The sequence below is a fragment of the Acomys russatus genome, chromosome 24 (assembly GCF_903995435.1).
Source record: "Acomys russatus chromosome 24, mAcoRus1.1, whole genome shotgun sequence".
In the NCBI taxonomy this organism is placed as follows: domain Eukaryota; kingdom Metazoa; phylum Chordata; class Mammalia; order Rodentia; family Muridae; genus Acomys; species Acomys russatus.
This window is the reverse complement of record NC_067160.1, coordinates 10601278-10629183: the sequence shown is the minus strand read 5'-3', so window position 1 is coordinate 10629183 and position 27906 is coordinate 10601278. Positions and strand designations below refer to the sequence as shown.

The 27906-nt window shown below is 44.8% G+C and overlaps 1 protein-coding gene across 1 annotated transcript in view; it reads right to left on the bottom strand.

Moving 5' to 3' along the window:
- Pde11a (phosphodiesterase 11A) overlaps nucleotides 1-27906 on the bottom strand; it is a 223530-nt gene that overhangs the window by 61146 nt on the left and 134478 nt on the right. Inside the window, exons 9-12 of the mRNA XM_051167077.1 lie at nucleotides 22595-22757; nucleotides 16993-17179; nucleotides 7643-7733; nucleotides 4097-4197 (exon numbers count right to left, since the gene is read on the bottom strand). Coding sequence (XP_051023034.1) covers nucleotides 4097-4197; nucleotides 7643-7733; nucleotides 16993-17179; nucleotides 22595-22757 — 542 coding nt within the window. The remainder of the gene's footprint in view (nucleotides 1-4096; nucleotides 4198-7642; nucleotides 7734-16992; nucleotides 17180-22594; nucleotides 22758-27906) is intronic.

Below are 27906 nucleotides of genomic sequence, written 5' to 3'. Positions count from 1 at the left end.
AGAATGCTCGGAGTAAATAGATTGTAAATTTGTAGATTGTTGATGTCACCACCCATAAGACATTTAATATAAGTAAACTAAGTTATTGCCATTTTACACATGAAGGAAAGCGTCTCGGAGGAAAACAATGTGCTGTTTAGCAACAGAGCCTCAGGCTTATAAAAGCATATATTTTTATTTTAATTAAGATTTGTATTTGTTAGGCCGGGAGAAAATAAAGTTCCTATTACATAAGCCCGGGGATCTGAGTTTCATCCCCAGCCCCCATAGCTAAGAAGCTAGGCATGTCTTTTCCTCCTGCTGGGCTGCCTTGTCCTGCCATGATGTGATGGTATGTGCCTGGTCTTATTGTAGCTTACTATGCAGTGTTTGGTTGATGACCCTGGGAGGCCTGTTCTTTTCTCAAGGGAGGAGCAGGGGTGGACCTGGGAGAGAGAAGAGGTGAGCTTTCAGGAAGATGAGGGAAGTTAAGGGGAGGGCTGGGAGGGGCGGCTGACGTTTGGATGTAAAATATGAGAGAAGAATAAATATTATTTGAAAAGAAGCTAGGTGTGGCGGGCACACTTGTAATCCTGAGGCTAGTGATGGGAGTGGTGTGTGTGTGTGTGGGGTGATCCTGGGGCTTCCTGGCCAGCCAGACTAGCCTACTTGGTAAGTTCCAGGCCAATATGAGACTCTGTCTCAAAAAACAAGTTGGGGAGCATCTGAAATTGACCTCTGGCATTTATGTACATGCATATACGTGTGTAAATATGCACACACACTAAATGTACATGTGTAAATCTGCACACACACACACACACAAAGTATATATATAAAAGTCTTTAAAATTTTTTTTACATTTAGTGCATGTGCATGCATGCGTGTGTGTGTGTGTGTGTGCGTGCATGCATGTGTGTGTATGTGTGTGTGTGTGTGTGTGTGTGTGTGTGTGTGTGTGTTTGCCATGGCACATGTATTGAGGTCAGGACAACCTGAACAAATGGGTCTCTCTTTTAGCATGTGGATTCTGGACATCAAAGCCAGGCAGTCAGCTGTAGCAGCAAGCATCTTTATCTGCTGAGCCATCTCACTGGTCATATGTGTAACCTTTTGTATTTGTCACATGGAAAACTGGCCATGCTATTAACAAATCGAGGTGCTCTACAGGGCATAGGAAGCAAGTTCGTCTTGTTGCCGTCAGTCTTCTGACTGAACTTCCCAGTGCTTTCACTTACTTTTCCTTTAATTGCTATGTTTTCATTTTCATGAGGTTTCTCTTCTTCATGCTTTCTCAGATTGTTTCCTAAAGAAGCCTGCGACTGTTTAGTGGACACGGCCTCTGATTTCCTCAAGGGTATTAACAGCTGGTTTTTCTCTATATTACTTTTTTTCCCTTCTTTTCTGTTTTGGCCTCTGTTTTTCATTAGAGGTACATAAAACTTCTCTGATCTTTTGTTGCCTGGTTGTTTGTCACAGTCAGAAATTAAAAACTAGTGGTGTGTGTGTGTGTGTGTGCATGCGTGTGTGTGCATGCGTGTGTGTGCATGCGTGTTAGACTGGCTCACTAAATAAAAGAAAGTCCAGTTAAATTTGAATTTTGGATTACAAAATTCCACCTAAATATATTTTCAAAATTTAATGGGTAAACACAGACAGACAGGCACACAGACATGCACACAGGCACACAGGTATGTGCACACACACACACACACACACACACACACACACACACACACACGGGCATACTTCAATTGTTTACTATGGCTTTGAAGCTGTTAGCTTGGGGTCTGTGGTTTATAGACCCCCTGACTTCAGAATGACTGGAGTCTGGACTTTCATTTGAGGAAATCCAGAGTCTTCATCCATCTCATCAAATCCCTCTCTCTGGGACCTGCTTCCTACGCCCACCCTGTACTTCCCCCGAGTGAGGTACCCCTCTTTTCATTTCTCTAGCTTTTTCCAGAGAGACACAAAAGCTGGTTTGCCTGGTCATGGTGGCAGAGGGCTTCTCAGTGCTCTGTAACATGATTAGCAGGCAATCGTCTTGTTTTAAGATTTGAGTGTCATATCCACCGTTCATAGCACTTTGGGCTCAAAGCTCCAAGCAAAGGGCTGCAGAGCAGGCTGCCCCCTCAGGGCTCTCCTCCTTCGAGGGACCTGCCTTTTATTGCTCCTTCTCAGCTGGGTCATCTACCACCTTGGTCAGCTTCTCATTCTCCACAGATGCTCTGATGACTCTTGTAAATTGCGGTGTGCCCTCTTATTTTATATTTAACCTTTTAAAGACATTTCTTATCATTAGATAAAGACTTTTCAAGCAACCAAATTTAAAGGGGGATGGCAGAAAGAAATGTAAACCCAGGCCATTATCACTCTCAGCCTTTTCTTGTTCCCATGTAATAATCTACACAGCAAAATTCAGTAATAAATGCCTGTGGTATGTATTGTCCACTTTCCCCACCAATCCTCCTGTTAATAGAACTCCATGGCTATCCAGGAGAAAGTCTTCCTTTCCCAACATACCTTGACGCAAGATAGAGCCACACAACCTAATTTTGTCTGGTGAAATGCAAGAGCAAGTGTTAAGTGGCAACTTCTAGAATATCTTGGAAGGTGGCCTTGCCCCCTTCTTTATCCCGTCTTCCTGTTGGCTGGAAGGTGGAAAGGAGGGCAGGAGCTTGAACATTTGTCTCTGACTAAGAGATGGACATTACAGGAAGACAGAAGAAGCCTGGGTCCGTGAGGGCTTCATTAACTATTGTACCACCAGCAGGACTTCTCTTGCGTAATGGAGAATTTGTTGCTTTGGGGTTTCTATTTCCTACCGCTGGACTTAATTATAATTGATGCAGTGTCAAGGAACAGTGAAACTTTAAAAGGGGAAGTGGTAGAAGAGACAAAGACCTAAAGGGTAGGTCAGGTCAGCCAATGATGAAGCAGGGGTGGGACGAGGAGTCTATGTAGAGTGAGGATACAATCGTAGGATCAGGGACATAACATTGATTCAAAGGATAGTATGTAGTCAGGTATAGCCGAAGTAGACAGACACTACAGGGTTAGAAATGAAAAAGTAACAGTGCAGACAGAAACGTGGGGCCAGAGAGATGGCACAATGGTTAAGAGTGCACCGTTCACGCAGAAGGCCTAAGTTAGGTTCCCAGTACCCATGTCTGGTGGCTCACAACTGCCTGTAACTCCAGGTCCAGAGAATCTGACGCCCTCTTCTGGTCTCCATGGGCACAACACTCATGTCCACAACCCTTCCCCATACATACATATAATTAAAAAATAAAATCTTTTAAAAAATGAAGAATATAGAAGGAGCGATAAGGAAGGTTTTTTTTGATAGCCAAGCTATGTTTAGAGTTTCTTGAAGACTGGGTGGACGGAAGTTGAGGATATGTGCGTTTACACTTCAGGGAGTTAGACTGGAGCCTTACAGAGCCCTCCACCTGTAGGAAATCTGTGTCGTTGGGGTAACACAGGCACAAGGATCTCAGTAGAGAGAGCAGAGCGTGGGTTACGTGTAGGACTCAGAGGAAGAAGGATTAGAAAGCTACAGAGGACTTGGAAAGGATAAAGGACTATCTGTGGGTGTTGGGGAGCAAAGAGTAGAACTCAGCAGTGAGAGAGCAGTAAACGTGTATGGTCAAGAAAGCTAGAAAAGACCAGAAGTCTTTGCTGCCCACTGACAGAGAAACCTTTTGGTAGACCATGGGGGCTGACTGTGATGCTCAAAGCGTAAATCAGAGAGGGGCAAGGAACAGAGACTGACATTTCTAGTCACCCTTCCATCCGTGAATCTTGCCCACGCCCATCGCCACCATTACAGAGACAGACAACACTTGGAAACAGTTGTCGTAGGCAGCATATGAAATGACACAACCAGCACTTTGAGGCCCAAAGAAGGCTCGCCAGTCATAAGAAAGGCGTCACACTCGTCCCTGGGGCCACGAATCCTTGGGGTGTACACCCTGCCGTAACGAACTTCATTTAGATAAGAACACTGGTAGCAGGGCTGGAATAATATACGGCATTCAATACGGACCCAGAAATTAATTATAGACAGAGTGTTAGTATCCATTTGTTAATCAGACTAGGTGCCGATACCTACTCAAAATACAGCGTGAGGTCTGTGGCTAATATTGACTGCTTCAGGAGCTGCATGAGGTCACTGTATTCCTTGGAGGGCAAGTTAGCAAAGATGTTGTGGCCCTGCAATGAGAAGGGGAGAACGTCACAAAACACACCATTAAACCTGTGGTGTTTGACTGCGTGTTCCTTCTATTTTTTTTTTTTTTAAAGAGGACATAAACAAAATTTAAAGTTTAGTAAAAGCTTTCTTTTTTTTTTTTTTTTTTTTTTATAGATTCATTTTCATTTCAATCGATGTGTATGTATACGCGTGGATGAGTGTGTGGGTCCACGGGAGTGCATGCAGGTGCCCTCCAGAGGCCAGAAGAGGGCATCGGGTCTGCTGAGGCTGGAGTTACAGGTGATTGTGAGGTACCTGACTTGGGTGCTGGAAACAGAACTCAGGTCCTCTAGAAGAGTAGCAAAGGCTCTCAACTGAGGGCTCTCACCGCAGTCCAAAGCGAATATAAGTTTTACAAATACAAACAGATGTCCCGGAAAACAGCAGAGCCAGGATGTGAGGTGTTTCAGGGGAAGGCTGGACAAGGAGCACCTTATTATCTTTTTTAAAATATATTTTTATTTTATTTTATTTTATTGCACTTTATTATCTGCTTGGTATGGAAAGGAACTTTGAAAATGTGTGAACTTGTGTTATAACAGATATGGAAGTACACAGTGAAGAAGTGAGCTAAGCATTTGAGAATCTTTCTGATCTAAAAAGAAATATTACTTCTACTAGGAAAGACTTAGCTGGCATTCTAGAAACACTTGCTGTGGTGACAAGTGACTTGGAGGCAGGCGGGAGCAAAGGTCATTAGACTATTGTTTCTCAGTGGGGAAGGTTCAGACAATGGGAGCTTTGGGATCAAACGGAGACCTTTGGGGTGGCCATGACTGCCTGGGACACTCCTAACCTTTAATACCTTTAGTAGGAGAGGCCAGAGGTGTGGTTAAACAGCTCTCAATGCACAGGAGATGCCACCCAAAGGTCCACCTCCCCTACTGAAGTGAGGAATGCTGTGTGGAAGTGCCGGGGTGCTTTTGAGGAAGCGTGTGCTGGGTTAAGCTCCCAGCACCAGCTAACTGCTCAACAGCTAGGATGAAGAAGAAACATTGTCTCTTTGTCTGGGACTCTGATGGTGACTTTTACCAAAGACTGAGGTACATCTTTACCTCCATGCTACTAGCCAGCCCTCTGGTGTTGCCCCCCCCACCCCATTCCCCCTCTCCATCCCCCCCCACCTCAGAAGTAGACTCACATGGCAGCCCCACTGCTTGCTATTAGTAAGGCAGGAAAGCCTTCTTAGCAGTGTGACTGCCGTTGACTTCACGGATTTGCCATGTACTGCTTTTCTTTGTATGAAATATGAACTCATAAGCATGTGGCCTGGGAACTGGACCAATTTGAACCTGGGATTGAGAACTGAAAGATGGCAGGGAAGGGAAGAAGCAAAGCGGCTTCTCGGGAATAAACTGTTCTCCACGAGAGAGGTGAGTTAATTCATCCAGGAGAACCAGAATATCAATTAGCAATTTCATTTTAATCAAGCACTAAGAGAAGTGCTGCTTTGCTGAGCTAATTTATCTCATTGGGTGAGCCCTCCACTCCTGGGCCTCAGGATGTTGGTTCCACCTGGGACCAGGTCCAATATTAATAGTCATTTTTCAAGCGCACGCTTCTAGGCCTTATTCAATGATTAAGAGGGCAAAGAACTCAAGGAAAGCTGGACCATGACTTTGCCCAGGTTTTTCTTCTGTTTTGCCTGAGCATTGCTTCATGGAACAGTTGCAAGCAAGTGTTCCGGAGCTGGGAAAAAGTAGTTTAAAGCCTTGATGGAAGTGGCCATCCGGGTTCATCCAGGTTACCCACAGGTCACCACCAGGTTCATCCACAGGTCACCCAGTGGAAACAAGACAACCTCAGGAGCAAGTCAGAGCAGAAGTTTGCATTCAGACAAGAGAACTCACCTGCACTTGAAGGTCCTGGCTATCCTGTGACACTGCCTTTTACTGCTTTTAAAGGATATGGTAAATAGTACTGTTCTTGGGGGAGTAGAGAGCCAGCCAAATCAGCTTTAACTTATAAAAAAAAAGTTAGTTTGCATCAGTGGATGATTGAATAGGCAGACTGGCCTTGAACAGCACCTTAAGGCTTGATCCCTCAGTGGGAATGAGATTCTCATAAAGACTACATTCACCCTAGGGAGCCGGCGAGCACGGCATGGATGGGAAAGCCGGGTGTGCAGAGTTAAGAGGTCCGGAGCCGACTTCCTCAAGCCCTGTAGCCTCTGCACATCTGTGTAAATTAGAAAGTGGGACAGTGGTGACATCTGCCTTCCTGATGGCAGAACGGAGGGGTGGTGGGGCCCAGGCGTTCAGTGCCTGCTTCTATTTTCACTCAAAAGAAGTAGGAGCAGAAGTGCCCATGTGCCATGTTTAGATGACGCAAGCCGAGGGAGCTGGACTGATTACGAACCCTACGATTACAAAGGTGGGGCTTCCCCAAGCCAAAGCCCCCCCACCTCTACCTTCTCTGCAGCTCTCAGCATCTGTATTCTAGAACCACAGATGACAGGAAGCTGGCTCCACCAGTTCCTGAGGCTCTCACTTAGGAACCTTATTCCTAAATGACAACACAGCCCCTCTGGCAGGGGCTGTGCCCTATCCCACTTAGGAGTGGTGGGTCTCTGTTATAAGGTTGAAGGCTTTGGTGATACTACAAAAGACATGCTTTCTTAAGATAGTCTAGAGTGAAGGAAAAAAAAACCCTCCATATTTAATGATGCTGTTCCAGTGAAGCAGGACCTTAATGACGATAATAATAATAATTAATGGCATAGCTAGAGAGCTGACAAATAGCAGGGGACAGATGATCCCTTTCAGGCCTGAAAAAAAAAAGGGTCTGTATGCCTTTAGAAAATTAAACAGATTCTCCCTAGCAAGTCAAAACCTCAGCTGCCACAGCCAGGGTCAGTTAGTGGTTTCTGTTTTTCTCTGCAGAAAGAGAGAAGTCAACACCTCAAATGCCTTCTAAGTCCTATGTTACTGCAGGGAGGAAAATAAGGCATATCCCTGGCCTTGAGGTTAGTGTCCATGTCTTACTGTCAAATTCAGTCCTACCAAAAAAATTAAGTTCTTTCATTGTTTATTCTCTGTCTAAGCTTCACTCTTACTGTTTCTACTGTCTCTTTCCATGGCATTGAGTTTCACAAAATGAGAAAGTTGGGCCACTCGGGAATAAGTCTTCTTGGTAGTCTGCATCTTTTAATGGAGATAAGATGGTGCTCTGTTAATAAATAGCCTCTACCTGTTACCAGGTAAGTGAGTCTGTAAAACCTCCAAGGGGGCCAAAGGAGTCAGCTCAGGAAGACCTGGAACAAGGTCTTTGACATGTGACAGGTTCACGAAAGGCACCGAGGCCTGAGTATAACTTAACCACAGCCTTTCGCGTCTGTGGGTTTGCACATGGCATGGCACAGGGAGAATGGGAGTCGTTTAGTCGGCGTTCTGCAGGGGGTCGCACCTCACTCTGAAGGATCATCACGGCATGGTTAAAATGGTGATGCTCTAAGGTCGCTGAGGTCCCGTAGAGCTGGGCCAGTGCTGAGTCACTCCTGAAAGAGAACAGAAGCTGAGTAGGTGGGACCCTTCACTTTACCATTTCCCACACTGGCTCTTTGGACTATACTGCTTTTGGTGGTGGACCATGAGCAAATGCATTCTGGGTAACTGCTTGTGGAGTCCATTCACCTCATAGGCAAACTTTTCAAGAACTCTCTACAGGTTAGTATGGATGCTATGGATGGCATACAGTGAAGAAGGCACAGTCCTTGACTTTGGTGAATTTACAGACTGGGGAGCAATATAATATGTGATCATGAGAAAATGAACAAAAGGAAAATATGTAACAGCAGTGCAGATTCCAAGTGTTTTGTGCATGTGCATATGTGTGTGTGCTATAATGTTTGCCTCTGTGATCTATGCAGTCTTTATGAACTAAGCCTTATCTATCATCTGAGTGTGCACAGAAACTTTCTCACATCATATGTCCTTGACTCTCTACTTTGGAAATTCGGCAGCGTCTTCATAATTGACCCTACATACATTTTAACAACCCTCTGTTAGGGTCTTTTCACCCAAGTTTTACTATCATATCTTAATGTAGAAGACTAGAGAATTCCTTGGATGTGAAGTCAAATTTCCTCCTTCAGTAAGTAGCCTTGAGCAATTACTTGACTTTAAGGCCCAGTTTCTTTGTCTCTAAAACCATGCCAGTACTGTCTGCCTCGCCTCATCTGTTGTTTACAAGACTACAATAAAACATAAAACACTTGCAAGGGCCTGTCATAGTGCCAGAGAGGGAGTAGATGGGAGTCTACATTAATTATTAATAGATAATTAAAAAAAACAGAGACATTTCCATTTTAAAGGAACAAAATGTTCACTGACACCTGAGGGGATTACTGCAAGTTCTCTGTAAATTTCACCTACATAGAAAAGCCTATCCCTCAATAATGCCAGTTCAGTAAAGACCTTATTTTAGAATGTTCCAAGAGTTCATCCCAACTGTTTCTTTGGAATAGGATTTGGAGCATGTTAGGAGTCAAGAGAGACCCAGGGAATCAAGTAGTCATTCTAGAACTCAGTTGAGGATTCATCCCGGTGCTGGCTTTCTTTGCTGGCTTACTGCAGGGAGCTTGTAATATTGAAAGGACAGTTTGGCTCTAAGTGGCCAGGGCTGGAGACTGACAGCGCATAGCCTGTCCTGCTGGTGTGAGAAGAAAAGGCTGCACCTATAAACAAGAAGGATTTTATTACCAAGCTGCTTTGCACCTCTAGTGTGAAGCAACCCAAGGCCACCATCAGTTTCAGGGGTTCAGAGGACCTGTGACCCTTGGAGAGACTCAGAGCTGCTGTACTCCGGGAGAAGCTGCAAGGTTAAGTTGAGGGGAGCTTGTGATCCTGAGGTGTTAGCAAAGGAGGGAACTAGATTTCAGTCAGGCCTATGTTATTTCCGTAAGCCTTGCCCGAGTTTGTGGCATCGCCTAAGAAGGGAACAAAGTCCAGGCTAATCTTACTAATGGGTTAGCATTTAAAGTCAGTCGCTATTTGTCTTAGGTGGAGTGCATTTCCAAAGATGACACTGGCTTGGATGTTGAGCTTTCTGTGGGCCTGGCATGGAGTAGGTGTTTAAAAATTACTTGCTCGCAGTGTTGTGTGAAGAGATTATGGTTAAACCAGGAGACTGACAGCAATACGTGTGTCGGCCTATTTTATAATGACTATATTATTACTAATTATACCCACTGTCAGTAAGTACCCACCTTGCACTGGGAATCACACTCACCAGTTAGTGCATAACTCCACTGAGTCGTGGTAACAATTACAAAACAGGTACATTTTTTTTTCCACTTTACTCCAAAGACTTAGAGAAGTTACACAACTCTTAGAAGATTACACAGCCAGCCAGATCAGGTCTAGGTTTGAAACTTAATTTGTAGACTTCTCATTACAGTGGGAGAATGAGAAATGTAACACACATTTCTGATATTTGAGGCTTGGTTTTTGTTTTTTTGTTTTTTTCGAGACAGGGTTTCTCTGCGTGGCCCTGGCTGTCCTGGACTCACTTTGTAGACCAGGCTGCCCTCGAACACACAGCGATCTGCCTGCCTTTGCCTCCTGAGTGCTGGGATTAAAGGCTTGTGCCACCACCGCCCGGCTTGAGGCTCGATTTTTTTTATGAAGCTCTTGGCTGCCAATGAAAGGAGCTTTCAAAAGTACAGTTCAGCGTTCTGCTAGCATAGCTGTTAAGCGCAGGCTCTGATCCCTTTGTTCATCTCTGTTACCGTAACTAGCCTGCTCAGGTTCTCTTCACTCACGGGTCCTCCTAACAGTTGCTGGCAGGAAGGGGAACATCTAAGCTCTTCTTACTCCTGTGGGTTTAGCAGACCCCATAAAAAGGTAAGCTAGCTAGAGGTTCACATGTCACTTAGTGTTTTCTTTGTTAGGATGGGAGTGGGGATGCCTCCTTCCCTGGGGAAGGGGACATTTTATAGTAGGCAGTCTCAGGCTTAACTTGCTCTGCATTGCCTCCCTTCGTCCCTGTGGCTTCAGGACTGCTGCGCTCCAGCAGGATGGACAGGGGCTTATCACTGGATTCTCTGTTTGTTCCGTTCTACCATCCCAGCTTTCATTCCACACAGGAAAATATGCAAATTTGGAGATCGAACCATACTAATGCGGTCATAGTTCAAAGAAGACACTGGAATTCATTCGTTCATTCCTGTGTGCCTGGATACACATTCCTATCTCTCATGTGGCCAGCAAACTCTGGCGATTATTATTTTGTCAGGTCCCAGGCTTGGGAAATACAGATGTGTAATTCACGGGTGCTACCTTCAGGAAGCTTGCAGCCCTCCCAGATTCATGTACTAAAATACTCAGCAAGGAGGCAAGGAGGCATCTTAGGACCCAGAGAGTGGAGCTGGCACTGACTTCAGTAAAGTCACTGAAGCAATCCTTCTGTCTCACGTGGGCCCCTGATTTGTACTGCTGCATGGGGTTCCTACCAGTGTTTCTAAGACTTTCAAACCACTCAGTGCTTCCTATCCTGGCTAAGGCTCATCAGGAAATCTGTCTGCCATGCCCTTATGCACCCACTCACTTTGGATGTCCTAGGATCACTGAGAGTGAAAGCCAATTTAAATAAAACAGAAAATAAACATGACAGTAGGATATAAACCCACATGCCAGGATAAACTGCCAGTAAACATCGCACAGACTATTGCTTCTTTGAAATGCCAGAAGATAGAGCGAGCTGAGGTAAAATGGATTCCAACATCAAGTAACTTGGAGAAATGCTGGCTTTAAAAGCTCAAACCACTTATTACAGGACTCCCCAGTGGCATCAATATGTAAAAACATGCACTGTGGTCCTACAGGGAGGGACGTGATATGGAGCCTTATGCACTCTTAACCGGTCATAGAGCCATTTCTAAAGAGCCCATGTATTTCATGTAAAACACTGCATGAATATATACTCCTACTTTTTAAATGAAAAAACAAAACAAAACAAAACAAACCTTCTGTCGGTCACATGAGAAGATTGGCTTTAAGGCCGCATCTCACTTTGATTGTCTATGGCAAATATATCTATCATATAACTGGCTTTGGGCACATAGCCCATAGCTGTAGAAATAGGATCAAGTACATTTACATGTACATGTGTATACACACACAGCGTACGGGAAGAGGGAGAGAGGAAGCATGGTAATTTATAAACGTGAATATTCCTGATGGGCACTATTGCTTGGCTCACCCCAGATTCTACAATCCTTCATTTTCAGACTGGCAGTCCGCAGAGGGGAAAGGTACCGAGATGCAAAGGGTGCAGTTCTGTTTCCACAGACACCCAAAGTCCGTGCACACCAAAGCACACTTTCCTCACGTCCTGAGATGCATATTCTTTAGGAAAAAAAAGAGCTAATGCAATGTGCAGCCGTGGCTCTGAGGAAACCTTAAAAAGGCAAACTATGAAAGGTAATTAGGAAGCTGGGAATTGCTGGGAGGTGGTGAGGAGTGGGATTAGGCTGTCAGGGCAGATTAATGTGCCCTAGTATTTCACTTGTGGGACCTGGCCGAAAGCGACAAGATGGGTTTTCATTCCCAAGAAATGAGTGTAAGAGATTATGCTAGAAATGAATAGGAGGGATCTCCTAGGAGAATATACTACAAAGCTGTGCCATGCTGATATTTAATCATCAGGGGCAGCTGTAATAGAGGGGGGATGAGCGGCCATTGCTGTCCCTGGAGAAAAGTGAGAGGAGCAATTTCAGAGCACGGAGGTGTTGCTGGCCTCTCTGCTTGTTGATCGTTCTCTGCACGCTCTCCAATACTTAAAACTTAGGGATAAAATATGAAAATGCAAAGGTTCACTTATCAGAAAGGCTAAGAGTATAAATCAAATTGGGCTCTAACGGAAGGCACACTTCTTTATTGTAGAGGCATTTTGCATTTTATATAGTAATTTGTCCCTTGCTAAAAGTCTCCTGTTTTTCCTTTTTATAGCCTTATATATGGGAAAAAAAAAAAAAAAAAAAAAAAAAAAAAAAAAAAAAAAAGGTAGCCTATGCTTTGCCTCATAATAACTGTGGCATTTAGGCTTTGTTGCTGAGATCACCTGAAAGGTTGGGTTTAGACTATGAAAAAGTTTAAAAGAAGGATTTTCTGCTGCACTTCCAACTTCTCTCAGAATGCCTAGCATAAGGCTTTGGAAATACTCTATTATTTTATTGAGAAATACAAGAGGAGAAAATGTTACAGGTGTCTTTCCATGGATTTTTAAGCAGTGGTACACTCCCTCCCTGAATAACTCTTACCCTAATCACTAGAGAGTGTGTTAAGCCTCTCCTGACATTCACTGTCAAATGGAATCTTAACTGAGGTCAAGCTGGCAGTGAGTGTTATAAATCCAAATACGTCTCCATCGGGTAGTAGCAGGGCTAATGGACATCTATGAGCCAGACACTGGGTGCAAGATGACGTGGTTTGAGGACACACTTTACCATCTTAGAGCGTGTAGAATTGCTAGTGGGACTGGGACATACAAAAACATCTGGCGGTGGCAAGTTATTACTCACCTAATATCTGTGAAGGCTGTTTGTCCCTGAACAACTAATCTGAGGCTTAGGGGCATTCACTTTCACCTTGGAAAGTTTAAGACATTGAAAGGTTGGAAGCTTTTTAAACTCGGTCCCACAGTTGTTACAGTTCTACATTTTGAGTTGCTGGATATCAGGACACATTTCAGTTTTCTAAAGCTCATCTGGCAAGATGGCCAACAAACTGGAAGCTCAGTATCAATAGTCCAAGACATGTCACCAAGTCGAGGAAAACGTTGATGCAATAGTTAAAAGAGTGGTCTTTGGTATCAGAGAGCCCAGGTCTAATTGCCACTATATTGCATTCTGGTGGATAAATTTGGATACACTGTAAAATGGAGACAAAGCTATCTACAGAAGTTTGGGTGAGGCCTTAGTAGAGCTAACAGACAATTTGCCATTTCCCTTGTCTTGGTGACTGTTATTTGCAAGGAACAAAAATATGGAATAATAAGCTTCGTCTGGAAGTTAGGTTGAGTGACACAGGAACCCCGACTCGGTCATAAGAATGGCTGAATGCTCCAGTAGAAGAAAAAATAACGGAGGAAGACAGGGTCAAGGTCTGATTTCTTTTTTTTTTCAGTTTCTCTCCATTTACATGTCTCCTTTTGCCTTCTCTCTGACAGTTACCTTCCTCCCCCTCCCTTCTGTAGACTGGCCTTCTTTTTTCTCTCATCCACTTAGTATGTGGTCACCAGAGCCTTTCCCAGCCCCAAGTCTGTGTGGAGCTGTAGCTCAGCTCTCTACAGCTAACTGATGCAATGTCGGGAGTGGACACAGCAGTATCGTACTGGCCCATCTTTGGTTAGGTGTGGACTCTTGGTCTAATCTGCTGAGGAGGGTCAATGTTGAGGGGAGTTTCCCTGATCAGTGTGACACACAGACTAGCTGCGGAGGGCCAGCGGCATTCAGGTCCCCTGCACCATTGTCCCTGTCACTCTTAAAAGAACATATGGGGAGTTCATTCTTAGCTTACCGACACAATGCTAACTAGTTATGACTTCTTTTTGCATCAGTAGTGATATGGTAGGGGGAAGAGAAGATGGTCCTAGAGAGAAATACACTGATAGCATATCATTGGCATAAAAAAGAGAAATTTTGGGGAAAAAAAAAGGACATTCAAACAAACTTGACATAAGCAATTGTCAAAAGGAGCCCATGGTGTATACACTTTAATGGGCTTCAAACCTATGTAATTTTTAGGCTATGTTTCACCATCTGCATCTGTAAAAGGCCATATTTATTTAAGAATCAAAAAGCTCTATTGAGAAGGTATATTTAAAAAAAAAACATACAAATGATCCAGTCACCATCCATCCATCCATTCAGCAAACATTTCCTGTGTGTTTATTATGTTCCTGGCACTGCTGGGTCACAGGACTTGAGGAAGAAGAGGGAATATATCTGAAAGTCAGCATACTTCTGAAAAGACATTGCCAGGGCACTGTGAAGGAAGAAACAATGATGAGGGGAGTGTGCATTGGGGTAGCCCCCAGGAGTGGTGTGTTCTGAGCAGCTGTGGGGAAAGGAACAGGATGGCATTTTTGGACCTGGGAAACAGCACAAAGGGTACTAGAAAGGCCTGGGCTAGCAGGGCCTCACTGAGACCTGGGATGAATCCTCATCTGTTCGGGATGATTGGATGGGCAAGTCAGTGCTAAGTCAGGGAAATGAGCCAGAGCTTGATGTAAAGGAGCCTTAAGGGTCTAAACTAAGGAATATGAATATCTAAAATTCCCCGGCGGCCTGAGGATGAAGCAGGAGAGCGACACGAACACCTTTGTTCACGAGAAAGGATTTTTTTCAGAGTATCGAGCAGGCACAAGGAGGGCTGAGACCTCTGTTGTGGCACCAGAAGAGTTACAAGGAAGCAGAAGTTGCTCCAAGATGTGATGCTTTGATGAGACCTCACTGAGGCTGCCACGTGACTTGTACATTCGCTGGGGTAGAGACTAAGAGACAGAGGGACTCGGATGAAGGGGAGGAGTAAAGACCTAGAGAACTCTGGGTCTTCAAGTAAGAGGCTCTTCCGACAGTTGGCATAAGCACTTGTGAGTTGTGTCTCTGAGGTGTGGCTAGGGCTCAGAAGTGGATGAGTGGAGGCCCTCTCTGCACAAATAGTCACCAGAACAGGAGAGCAACCAGGGCACAAGAAGAGAGGCCTTGAGACAAACTGAGGAGGAAGGCTACCCAGGTAGATAATTATCTCCTGTGAGGGAAAAAATGAAGAGAAGTTTAGGATAGAGGCCATAAGAAAATACAACCCATGGCGTGCAGGGCCGAGAACGGAGGGTGTGGGAAAGGATACAACAGCTTTCGAAATGGGGTCACTGGGGACAGCTTCGCTTGTGAGATGGGATGAAAAGCCCTGTGCGAAGGCAGGCCTGGGAGGAAGCAAAGACACCTAGCACAGACACTTTTCCGGGAAGCTTGCCTAGGGAGAGAAGAAGGAAATAGAATAGTCACTAAAAAGACAAGTCAGGGGTGACGGTGGATTTTTCAAGATGGGACAGAATTGTTCATGATGGTTAGAGACTGAGCATCCACACACGGGGAGATGTAGGTAATAGGAAGGAGGAGGGAGATTGATGATGACGGGTCCCAGAGGAGAGAGGAAGGAAAGATCCAGAGCAGAGGTGGAGGGATTAGCCTTAGACGTGGGAAAGACAGTCTTTTCACTGAGATAGGAGGGGAAGAGGAAAGGACGGGAAGGGATAGATAAGTGTGTAGGTGGCAGGGGAGAGAATTGAGATCGCTCTCGATTGATGGCCTCAATTTTCTCAGTGAAGTAGGAGGCAAGGTGATCTGTAGACTGTGTGAGGAGGCAGCGGAGCTTGGGAAAAGAGAGCATCAGGCCTGTACCTGACCACTAAGAGCCATGCAGGCTGAGCTGGTGGAGTACGCAGAAAGATGGGCACGGAGCCCTGAGCGTGCAGCTGGGTTGAGAAGATGTATATCGGCGGTGTCTCAAGCTCACATAACTGTGATATTTCCTCCCAGGGCTTTGACAAGTCTAGGCAGGGCAGCGAGAAATTGAATTGTCAGAGTGAACTAAGGCTGGGTTCTGGGGTTTTTTTTTTTCAGGCTGAATGTCACAGAAGTTTAAGAGGGTTGAGGAGCTGTTGGGTACCGGGTATTGAGGAGGGGAGCTTGAAGCGGTGGGCTGTAGGATGAAGGCTGGAGAGAAGGATGCGTGATCAAAACAGTTTGCTAGACTAGAGCAAGTACCAGGGCCCAAGATGTCAAAGTCTGACTCAGGAGGGACTAAAAGGGATGACAGGCTGAAAGCAACAGGCTGACTCACAGTGGGTAGTTGGAGTTTCAGCCAGCGGAGGTCCGCCTTCTCTGAGAACATTGAAATCTGTCCTCTAAAAGCTAAACTCACTTCTCTACAGAAGCCTTTCTTACTGGTCCCTTCCCATCCGGAAACATCTCTCCACAGTGCCTGACCATCTTCACAGATAGCTGGTTCTAAGAACATTAAAACCTGGCCTCATTGCAGGAGTCCCGACACCTGGAATTTAACTATCTTTCTAACACGCCCAAGTCCTGTGGCCCTTGCCACAATGTGAGCCAACCAAGCAGTGGCTTTCTTGACCCGTTACAACTTATTTGAGGGACAGGTTGCTCTATCCACGTGACTTGTGTGCAGGGTGTATAGTCACTTGCCCATCCCTGTGTTTATGTGAGTCCTTTGTCTACGTTTGTCTTTTCATGGGTCTAGGAATTGGAAGAGCAAAGCAATATCTGTTTCATTAATCTGCCTGAGCCTGTTTTTATTCTAATCATCTCAAAAGCAGATTTGAGAGGAGCAGGTCCAAGCAGCTTGTCATGGACTGGGGGTGGGGGTGGGATTGGTGGTGTGTGGGTGTGGGGAGTGTGGGTGGGGTTGGGGGGTTGGGGGGTTGGGGTTGGGGGAGGGGCAAATAGGCTGAGAGGGAAAGAATAGGACTTTGAAAACATGAGCCGTGATCTCTGACTGAGGTCAGCAGAGACAGACCAAATCAACAAGCATGACATGAAGGGCAAATTTGCAATTAAAAGAAGAATGGGGGAATTATAAAGATGGATGGGCCTCATGACATGCACGCCCCAGCCTGCATGGCCTTGGCCTCCAATGCCAGAAATTAATGCTTTACTCTTTAGCTCTCGTCACCTTTGGCTCGGAACAGAAAGGCAAATGCGTTGAAGTCACAACAATTAGGGCACTTACTTAGCTTGGAAGGCGTTGTTGGTCCCCCTGTGGTCCAGGTCGTGACACAGGCATCCCACAAGCGCAGCTAAAATTTCCACCTCGGTCAGAATCTCTTGAAACCCAGCAGTCTGGGAAGAAGGGGACAATGGCAGGTCAGTGCCAGGGGCAGGGAGACCGGGAAAACTCAAGGCTGAGCAGCCATCGGCTGGTTTCAAGCCCGCATCATTTAAGGAAATGATTAACTGTCACCCTCCTACGTGACAGTGTGTTGAGTGGTCAGCTGCTCAGCCTAAGGTCCCCACTGTGAGGACTTCACTTGTTCTGACACCAGGACAAAGCTCAGACTGTTTCATTCTCTTTATTTTTAGAAAGGCTGTGCTCTCCATACCGACAGTTTCAGAAAGGCCTAGAGTGATGTGTATTGTGTCACTGCACAAAGTATGATAAGCATTGCATTTGGAAGTAGGGGGATGTGAAGGGACCTTCAAAACTGAAATGCTCCATTCCCTAGCCGCTACTTTTTTTAAAAAAATTAATTTTTAAAATTTTTATGTGCATTGGTGTTTTGCCTGAATGTATGTCTATGGGTGTTGGATCTTGAAATACAGACAGCTATGAGCTGCCATGTGGGTGCTGGGATTTGAACCCGGGGCCTCTGGAAGAGCAGTCGTCTCTCCAGCCTGTTAGCTGCTACTTAAAATGAGAGTAAGCAAACATAGAAAAAGCTTCCTTCATGATAAACGGAGGAAGAGAGGCATACTCAACTGCTTCTAGAACTGTCTTATAAATCCCTTACCCCATATCAGGCTGACAGAAATGCAAACTGGTAAGTACTAGAAACCGAGGAGTTAGGCAACCAGGAAGCACACACTATTCTGAAGTCTTTGATTCCGGCCCTGATAGCCCTATGAGCTGCATGGCTGGGGCGTGATTCATTCTGGGCGCAGTTGGACAATAGTACCAGTTCTCTGCTCCAGCTGACCTGTCCATTAGTTTGGAGGAGGGGGAAACACGCCTTCGGGAGAAAGATCCGTGTGCTTCCCTCAGTCCTTGGTCCTTTTACCGCCTCTCCCCCTTACAGCGTATGTCTTCTGTTCCATTACTTATTAAATTCTTTATCACATGGTAGGAGGAGGGGGAGGGAGCCTGAAATGACTTTTCAGGCATGTTTCTCCTCCACAAATCTCGGATCACGGGCTGATACCAGTAAGCCTCTTGTAGGGCAATGAAAACGCTGCTTTTTAATTACTTGTGGCTTTAATACAGACATAACTGAGCAATGGATTCCTGTATTGACCATTTTATTTCTCAAAAACTGACTTGGTTCCCTGGCTAGATCTGGAAACACATATGACGTCACTTACACAACAAATGGAAATGTTAATAAATCGTCTGGGGCTCTTGCCAAAGTTGTCGCCAAAGCTTGCGTGCACCCTTCACTTCAAAACCTGCTGGATATTAGGTTTTGTTTATTTTATTACCTGTAATAGGTTTCTAAAACCATAGTAAGGAACCTAAAGCCAAAAAATCTGCAGTTCACATTGTTCCTATTTCCTGATTCCTAAAGGCAACCAAATTCTTCTGTTCAACTAACTTGGTGACTTTACTACCACATACATATGTTTGAGCACTGGATTATTCATCAAATATTTACACAGTCATCTCTATGTTTCTCTTAATTCCTGTAGGAGTTTTCTTTTCTTTTTCTTTCTTTTTTTCCTTCTTTCTTTTTCTTTTCTTTTCTTTTTTTTGTTTTTCGAGACAAGGTTTCTCTGTGTAGCCTTGCCTGTCCTAGACTTGCTTTGTAGACCAGGCTGGTCTCAAACTTATGGTGATCCGCCTGCCTCTGCCTCCCCAAGTGCTGAGATTAAAGGCGTGCGCCACCACCTCCTGCTCCATAGGAGTTTTCAACTGCTTAACTTACTTAATATGTTTTAACCAGTCTTAGGAGGTAATAGCTATTGTTATCCCCTTTCATGGATCAGGAAATTGAGTCAAGGAGAGGCTCTGTGCCTACGGGCTCATAGCCGATGCAGGGCAGAGGAGAGCACATCCCAGTGTGTCTTGATGAGAGGTGATGGTCCCTGCACCTCCCCTCCATGCGCAGAGCTTTTGCCATGATCATCCTGGAAGTACAGTCCAGCCGACTAATACACTATGACTGTTTTCTTAAATACACTCAATTCCTAGAGTTCAAATTTCTTTGAAGACGAGGATGATCTCTTACCTCTTGCATCCTAAACCTTTCCTCAATTTCTGCCTCTTATTGCAGGTCTTCATTTGAAAAGTGTGTCAGTTTCTTGGGGAGCCAGTTGTTCCAAGGCTTTGCATGGTTGGGGTGAGGGGACCTTGTTCTGTTTTCACACTCAGCCATTAGTTTGCCTAAGGATTCTACAGGGAAACGGTTTCTCTCAGGGTTCTAAAAGGCTAATTACTTTACCATCTGGGTCACGAGGCTGCTCTTAGGAAGAACTTGACAATCTCAGTCCTAACAGGTTGAGTGTTAGTGTGCTTGCTTCTGGGTGTCGGCTCTATTCCCAGTGTTTAGTAATTACACAAAGATAAAATCGGTTTAGGAAGCCGGCTGGTGGTGGCACACGCCTTTAATCCCAGCACTGGGGAGGCAGAGGCAGGCAGACCTCTGTGAGCTTCAGGCCAGCCTGAACTACAGAGTGAGCTCCAGGACAGCCAAAGCTACACACAGAGAAACTTCATTTCAAAAAACAAAAACCAAAAAATATTGGCTCAGGATTTTTCTCTTCACTCTGTTCACATTGTGAATCTAATCTGCAGGCTCTGCTTTTCCAGCACATGGTTCCTCAGATCTTTTTTGTTGTTTTTCTTCAGTACATTTTTTCTTTCTTTCTTTCTTTCTTTCTTTCTTTCTTTCTTTCTTTCTTTCTTTCTTTCTTTCTTTCTTTCCTTTGTGTGTATGGACGTGCCATAAGGTGAACATGGAGGTCACGTGCAGGAATCTGTCCTCTTATTCCACCGTGTGGATACAGTAAATTGAACTCAATTGTCTGGCTTGGCCACAAGTGTCTTTCCTTGCTGAGCTATCTCACCGGCCCGTCAGTATATTTTCCTGTCTTATATGAGTGGAATTCCAATAGTTCGAATATTGATTCTATTATTTTTAAAAGATCTTTTCTCTTCCATCTCCTGTACAGACTATTCTTCTTTCTTTCCATGAGTTTCAACATAAGCATTTTTTCCTGCCCCTTTTCTAACACCGTACTGTTCTTCCTCCACAGATATGCTTTCTCTTTTCCTTTCTTTCTGAGGAAATTAACATTTCGATATTTTCTTCTGCTCCTTTGAATTGCCCATGCCCTTTGAGCTCTGTCTTTTTCCTTGTGTTCTCTCAAAAGTCTTTCGATGACTATCCGCACTTACAGATGAAGCTCTGACTGACGCTGCCCCTAAGCCAGGTGCCTGCAGGGTGCCAGGCACTGCCATAGGGTGACCAAATGCCTGGCTGCTCTTTTGGTGGAGACCCCCAAACACTAGATCTAAGCTCACACCTCTGGACTCTTCGATCCGCTGCCTGGAACAGTGTAAACACTGAAACAACGCCCGGAGCCGTGGCTTCCATGCAGGAGTCCTTTCTCTGGTGTCCTTGAGGATGACGCCTCATTTTCTCGAGCTAATACTCTGCTTTCTGCCCCAGTTAGGGTAAGAACAAATCTTTGACTCTATAGAGGGGAGATGGGAACTTACCGTTTCCTTCTTCCTCCCACTGCACCCTATTTTGTGGCTTCTGAAGCCTCTAGTTCCCACGCAGCTCTGGGGAAATCTGTTCTCACGTGCATCTCTTCACCTTCCATCTCTGGCCTGAAGGTAGAGGGCCAGGCCTTGCTCTTTGCTGCTGAGTTGTAAACTACCATTTTTCTCTCCCTTTTCTGTGTTTGTTGCTGGGGGGTTTTTTACACACTAACCTTTTATTTTTTTCTCCTCTTGAAATTCAGCACCTGGCTCTAAGTTGATTTATATAACGATATATTTATATCAATACCTTTGGGAATATAATGAGACACGCAAACTCTCTTTCTATAAAATCTAATAATTTCATATCACTCCAAGGCTATGGAGATCATCTGTGGACCCTCGGAATAAAGAATCCTTGAAGTTCGGCAGACGCACGGTCACACGGGGCGTAGTTACCTCTCTCCGCTGTGATGCCTGAGCCACTGAAGCAGCACCTTTGCTCAGGACTGTGATTTAAAGCTGCCTGGTAAATGGTTTCTGAGAATCATCAGGGCCTGAAAAGTGTCCACCTGCCACTAAGTTTCTATTTGCTCCTCCCTGCATTCATCCATCTTCCTTCAGTCCCATCAATTCCGAACTGCATCTACCCTCACCGAGCAGAAAAAGTCAGCTGCCTGCTGAAGATAATATACCTTCAGAAAGAAAACAGAGAGGCAGGGGAAGAATATCGTGATGTGTTTATTTCTTGACTCTAGCTTATTATTTTACTTTCAAATGAAATTATGTCTTTCCTCAATAATCATGACTTTTACTGACCTTTGTGTCACTACATCTCCTCCCTTGCATTCCCTCGTGGTGGAGGTCAGAAATAAAAGCAATAAATACACTATGTCTAAGTGACTAGACAGCCAGATGCATAGAACCAGGCAGGCCTCCAGCGCAAGCTTTCGCAGTGCTGATGTGTTTTCCTGGGCTGGTTCTCCCCCTAACTCCTACAGCACATAGCAGCGAAGCCTTTAAACTACCCACACCAACGAGATTCTGTGTTCGACTGTGCCTGCAGTGCAGTGAATGCAGGGCGATCCCGGACAAAGGCAGTGACTGTCATGGTGGTTCTGTTGAAGTCAGAGCAGCTGCACAGTCAGCTCTAGGTGGTGCTGGAGGGCAGGTTTTCAGTTAATGGCTGTGACTAGGTACTTGCTGTGGATCAAGCCATTAGTGTGTTTGAGAAAAATAGACTTGGGCAAACACTGACAATTATGAACACTGTCATAGGGCCCGGTGTGTGCCAAGTGCTCTTCTGAGCATGTCAGTTTTATTAACCCTTACGAGAACCTCTAGGAAGATACTAGTCTAGTCTTGCTCTCTAATACATGGACCACTACAGGGCCATTCAACATTCTTAGTCTAAACTTGCTTCTGTAGCACCAAGATCAACCCGATAGCACAGGGCATTTTACAAACAAGGCTCACTAGAAAACAAAGATCTGGCAGCAGAAATGAAACAGCCCACTTTTATAAAATGTCTAGTAATATGCACAGGAGAAAGCCTACTGGGTATAAATCAGGAGGTCAGCAGTCAAATTACAAAAAAAAAAAAAAAAAAAAAAAAAAAATCCTTTGTGTCAAAAAATTTACAAAGAACATTTGTTCATTAAAATTTAAAATACCCAGTATATTTTCAGAGCTTAAAAAAAAAAAAAAAAGACTTTATTTGTAATTTCAAAGGGTTCTGGATATGATCACTTTGGTTTTTTTTTTTTTTTAAGTTATAATAGAAAATGCTATAGAATGAGGTAGCTTGAATTGAAAAATGCAAATACTTCTGCAGCCAAATTATTCCAGGCTTGAATAAAATAGTGACATTCTGAAAAGCATCTGTTCACTTAGCAAATTTATTAAGTGTTTGCACCAGCCTCGGCCAAGCGAGGAGTGCAGTAGAGACCATGGCCAAAGTCTTTGCCTTCCCATGCTGCACCTATATCCAGTTGTGCTGCGAACCTGGCCGCTGAATGGCCGGCTCTGTGGAGCTCGTCATGGAAGAGCCCAATGGCCGAAACGGCTGGCCGTCTTTGCTTTTGGAGACAGCACATCATGAATTGCATGTTTGTCATGTTTGGAGCCCAGAAGGTGCCCAGTTCTAGAAAGTTGTCATCCCTGTTAGAAGATCTCATTGCAGCACTTTCTCCTTCTTCTCTCGTAGACAGCGAGCCCCACCCAGACCAGGCAGGATGCTCCCAGGCAGTCCTGCCCTGCTCCACATCAATGTGCTCCAACTGACATAGTTAGAGGCTGGAGTTCACAGGTCCCGTGAAGGGGAGCAGTGAGGGGGTGCTTAGCAAGAAGTGCACGACTTCTTTTAGTTTTTAATTCTAGCACACAAAGGGCTGGCAGTCACTGTCCTGAGCTCCGCTTGGTACATTGTTACACTTACTTTAGCCCAGGCCACTTTGAAGGTGTCTTTGTAAATACCCCACATAAGGTGCTCCTGTCTTCTGAACAGATGTCTGGAGCTGCAGCTGTTGGTGGTTGGCTCTCCTCTGTTAAGGCACCTCTAATGTGAGGAATTTTTCGGTAAGACAGAGACCTCCCAACAGTGACCCGTGGCTCTACAGGAAGGGCGCCTTCAGTGACACCTCCAGTCACCGAATCTTAGACAAAAGAGAGTCAGGTTGGTGAAAACCTGCGAAGGACCATGTGTGGGTTTTGCCTACCTTTACTGCAGGCCCTGCATGCTTCTGGCTGGGATTCATGTTTACTTAAGAGGCAGTGGCAGTATCTCAGTACAAGCCCTGAGGGCAGCCTGGCGAGTGTCAAACTACTTGATATCCTCAGTGACTTTAGGCAGAGGATTTTCCAGACGTTGTAGTAGCAGTGGACTTATCTTGATAACCAGCAGAGCTCCTGAGTGAGCTTAGTAACTTCCTGCCACATGGCTGGCACTCTTCTTATATAAGAGGTCTTTCTTTGACAAGCAGATTGTGTGCAATGAAAACGCCAAGAAGAGACGTTGTCACTTATATTCCTCAAAGGAAGAGAACGGTCAAACTATCACATTGACACTCAGTGGCCAGAGCCCACCTTGGTGTTAACAGTGGTGACCGTTGAACATGTCCACAGCTGTTAGGGGACTGCCATAAGGACTGGCATGCCACCCTCTCTGTTATCACATACACAGCACACTGCCATACAATTCTGGTTGTCTGCATTATCCTAGGGAGGGGGTGGTTTTGATGACATTTGCTTTTTTTTTTTTTTCCCAGAAGATCAATGCAGCCAAGCATTTATTTGGCATTAATAAAATATTGATTCAAACATACAATGATTCTCCCTACCAAAGTCAGAGCTGGAGGGCTTTGCAGTCTATCCCCAAATGACTTGTTTTGTTTTGTTTTTTGAGACAGGGTTTCTCTGTGTAGCCCTTGGCTATCCTGGACTCCCTTTGTAGACCAGGCTGGCCTCGAACTCACAGTGATCCGCCTGCCTCCGCCTCCCGAGTGCTTGGATTAAAGGCGTGCGCCACCACGCCTGGCTATGACTTTCTTTAGTAGCAGATCCTAAACCCAAGATGTGCTTGGGGAAAATGGTGGTTCTTCTACTCAAACAGTGCTGCAAATGCTTATCTCGGCAAGTCTCAGAAAGGAGACATACTAAACCCAGTGACGCGTCTTGTAAAATTCTTGTGTTGGGTAAATCTTTAATGTGTACATGAAATATTTTTGGTTGATTTTATCTATTACATTTAGTTTTTCTAACTGCTTCTAAGACTTAATGCTTAAATTACCACTATAATGTAAGAGGTTTTGGAACTGTAAAAACACTAAAAACAAAAGCCTATAGTAAATGCCACGTACACATTGCCTAATGTTAGTGGAGTCTGTGTTTTGTGGTCTTTCTCCACCTGTACAATCACAATCACCTTGTTTGAAAGAATATTTCGTCACAAATTTCTGGGGTCTGTCAACATTCTCTTTGTTTTTGTTTTGTTTTTGGCGGGGATTTGTTTCTAAGGAATGCCTGGCCTTGAACTACAACAATTCCATGCCTCGCTCCGTAAATGCAGAAATAACACAATGCTTGGCAACTCCCTTTCTTTCATTCTCAGAAAGTTCTGGAGTGGTCATATTAAAAAAAAAGTCAATGCATTTCTTCTTTGACATTTCAGTGCAAAAAGGGGAACTGAATTGTATAGGGAAAAATCTCTAGCTAAGTACCACAGCAAGGCTGAAAAAAATAATGCACCGATTAAAAGGGAAATAAAACTTGGAAAGATACTCAAGGAAACTGAGGCTTCTTCCTCGATTTAGAGACACAATAAACAGAGCCAGAAGCAAGGGAAGATGATTATTGGATTCCCGGAGCCCTAGCTTTTAACACTAAGAATGTGTGTGTTTAGATTGGGGCATGGGGGGACATGTTTAGAAATACAGCTTATAATTTATTTATGATGAATTATGAGTGAGCACAATATAAGATCACAGGTTTGTGAGCACAGAGAGAGAGATCACTTTGAGCATATTAATTGTGCAGAAAGCCACGTCTCTCAAGGCATCCCAAGGGACCCAGTTGATGGATTTCAAGAATACAGGGATTCTGCAAAGCTTGCCCCAAATTTTATTTGCCCTCAGTGAATCAGGATTAAATATGAGACCTGTGAAAATTTAAAACTTTTTAAAGCCCCTCACTTAACACCCTTAGGTGCCAGGTTTCAGTCCCAAGAAAGTGCCACTAGGAAGTCAAACAGTGCGGAAAATGGAAGCTGTGATAAATGACCATGGCTTGGCTGTTGGGTCTCTCTGACCTGAAGGATTTGTCTGGCGCCATAAAACACAAAGCGACAGATTAAGCAGTTTACCAACACTGTAAAAACCTCAAGAATAAACTCCCTTTATTAATAATAATATTTTAAAAAACCCCAAAGAACCCTGAATTGTAACTAGACATCTCCAGCCCCCAAACTGCGTGCATTTCCTTACAAGCCTGTGTCCATGAACAAGGGCTTACAGTTTCTCAGTAGTGTCAGACACGATTACGTCCATACACTTTTACAATTTACATGTCCTGAGAAAAATACCCAGCGCGGGCTGATGGTGCAGGGAGAATTTATTTTCACTAGAAAGGGAATGACTCATAACTCATGAATGGCAGTGCTTAAAGTGAGTTATGGGGGTTGCTCTCCTGTGAGAGGAAATGGGTTGAACGATCCTTCTGCCCCTTTGTATGTTTGGTTATTAGCACACCAGGTTCTTAATTACGTGTGGCCTTGCCTTTTTTCTTTTTATAAAATAAATGTGAATAAAGAGAGCATCGGCTGGAAGCACGGAGTGCCTAATTGGGGCTCTGGAATGCAGGTGGGGAGAATAAAAATAAAAGCCCTTTTCACGCGACTGCAGGGCAGGCGTCTTAAGGGCAATGGAGCCACTGCATCCAACTGGTCAACCCCACTGACAGTTTATGATGCCCACAGCTGATGTTCTGCAGAAACACTAACTGTCACTCCTTCTCTACATATGAAATGCCCCATACTTGTACATGCGACACATCGCCACAAAGATTTAAATGTTCTAATGCACAATTTCATTATATTATGGTAGCAAATAGCTGTATGCATATGCCGTTATGTTAGAGTGTAACTACTGACGCTGGCAACGCGGCGCTAGGGAAAGTGCTATTTGAGATCTCAAACACGATAGGCAGTCACAGAACCTATCCTACCTGCTCATGTCACAAGGAATTTGATTTTGTCGTGATGAGGATTCTGGTCACTGAAAGGTTTTGTTTAGCAACTGGCTGGCTCTGTCCTTCCCAAGGGGGGAAGCAAAGGGTTTGCACTGCGTTTCTGAGATTCCTTTTGGGAGAACATTTTAGCCTCAGAGATCAAAGGACTTATGAGAATGGCAGTCAGTGGACGGGCATGAGACTCTTCAGTGAGAATGGACTGATTCCGCCCACCCCACGCACGCTCTGCCCCCTCACACCCCCCTCCGCCTGCCCCCCCCACACCCACCAAACCAGCCCATGAACCCACCAATCCCCCACGCCTGCCCCCACACATCCACCCCAGACCCCTGCCACCCCACACCCCCATCGCCCTGCCCCCCCAAAATCACCCACGCCCTGCCCCCCACATCCCCCAGCCCCCCCACCTGCCCCCAAACCCTCTGCCCCCCCACGTCCTGCCCCCACCCCAAATGTCCCTTCCGCTCCCCAGTTTGATTAGCATCGCAACTGCCCTGTGGCCATCTTCCCCCAAAAATTTTGTTGAACACACAAAGATGGGCTAAGCACACTTTGTCACCACTATGGAGATTTAGGATCTCCCCAGTAAATTAGGCGTGTATCATGTGTGCGCTGTGATTGGTGCGCACCGTTGTTCAGTGGTCTAACCGCGCTACACACACCCGCGCCATGCTGCCAGCACCACACCCATAAAATTTCTAATTGATCACACGCTCTTCTCTTTCCCTATCCAGTGAATTCTGCCACGATCATAATTTATATGAACCCTAGCTGAACCCTAGCGTGATGTGATCAGCGCACGGCATGAACGTTGCTCTCCCTTTAGCAGTGCTTAAAAACCAAACCCAAACCAAACCAAAAAGCTCCTGGACGTTGAGTCAAATGACTCTTTAAAAGTCACGCATTAAACTAATACTCATCGAGCGTTACAGGAAGCAGGTGCGGTGCTCAAGCTGCTAATGAGTCTTACTGAAGGAGGACAGTAAAGCAATTCTGAACCCTTAAGGAAACTCTTTCTGTGGCCCCTGGAAAGAATCTGTCCAGAGAGAGATCATACATCTTGTTGGTAAAACACAAGCAAAAAACAAACAAGGTTTGCCTCTAACTTGGACATCACGTACTTGTCTTTTAGTGTACGAAGAATAAAAATTTCACACACTTCGTAATGTGACACCAGTTGATCTAACATTGGCAGCATTTCTCATTAAATAACTTATCCAGGCTATTGTTGTTTACCGTGCTCATGTTGTCGCTGTCCCAGAATGGCCGCTCTTACCTGGAAAAAGCAGTGATAGACCTATGAGTGGGTGTTTCACAACGAGAGGCAGAGTTCTAAGAAAGCAAGCTGGGGAAAATGGTTACGCTGTAAGGTACTCCCTTGAAAACAGAAAAAAAAGTAAAACTTGAAGCTTTGACTTCACACTAAGTGTAATTAAATAATCCAATTACAATTGCTTTTTGTCCTATTAAGCAGCCTCCTTTGTT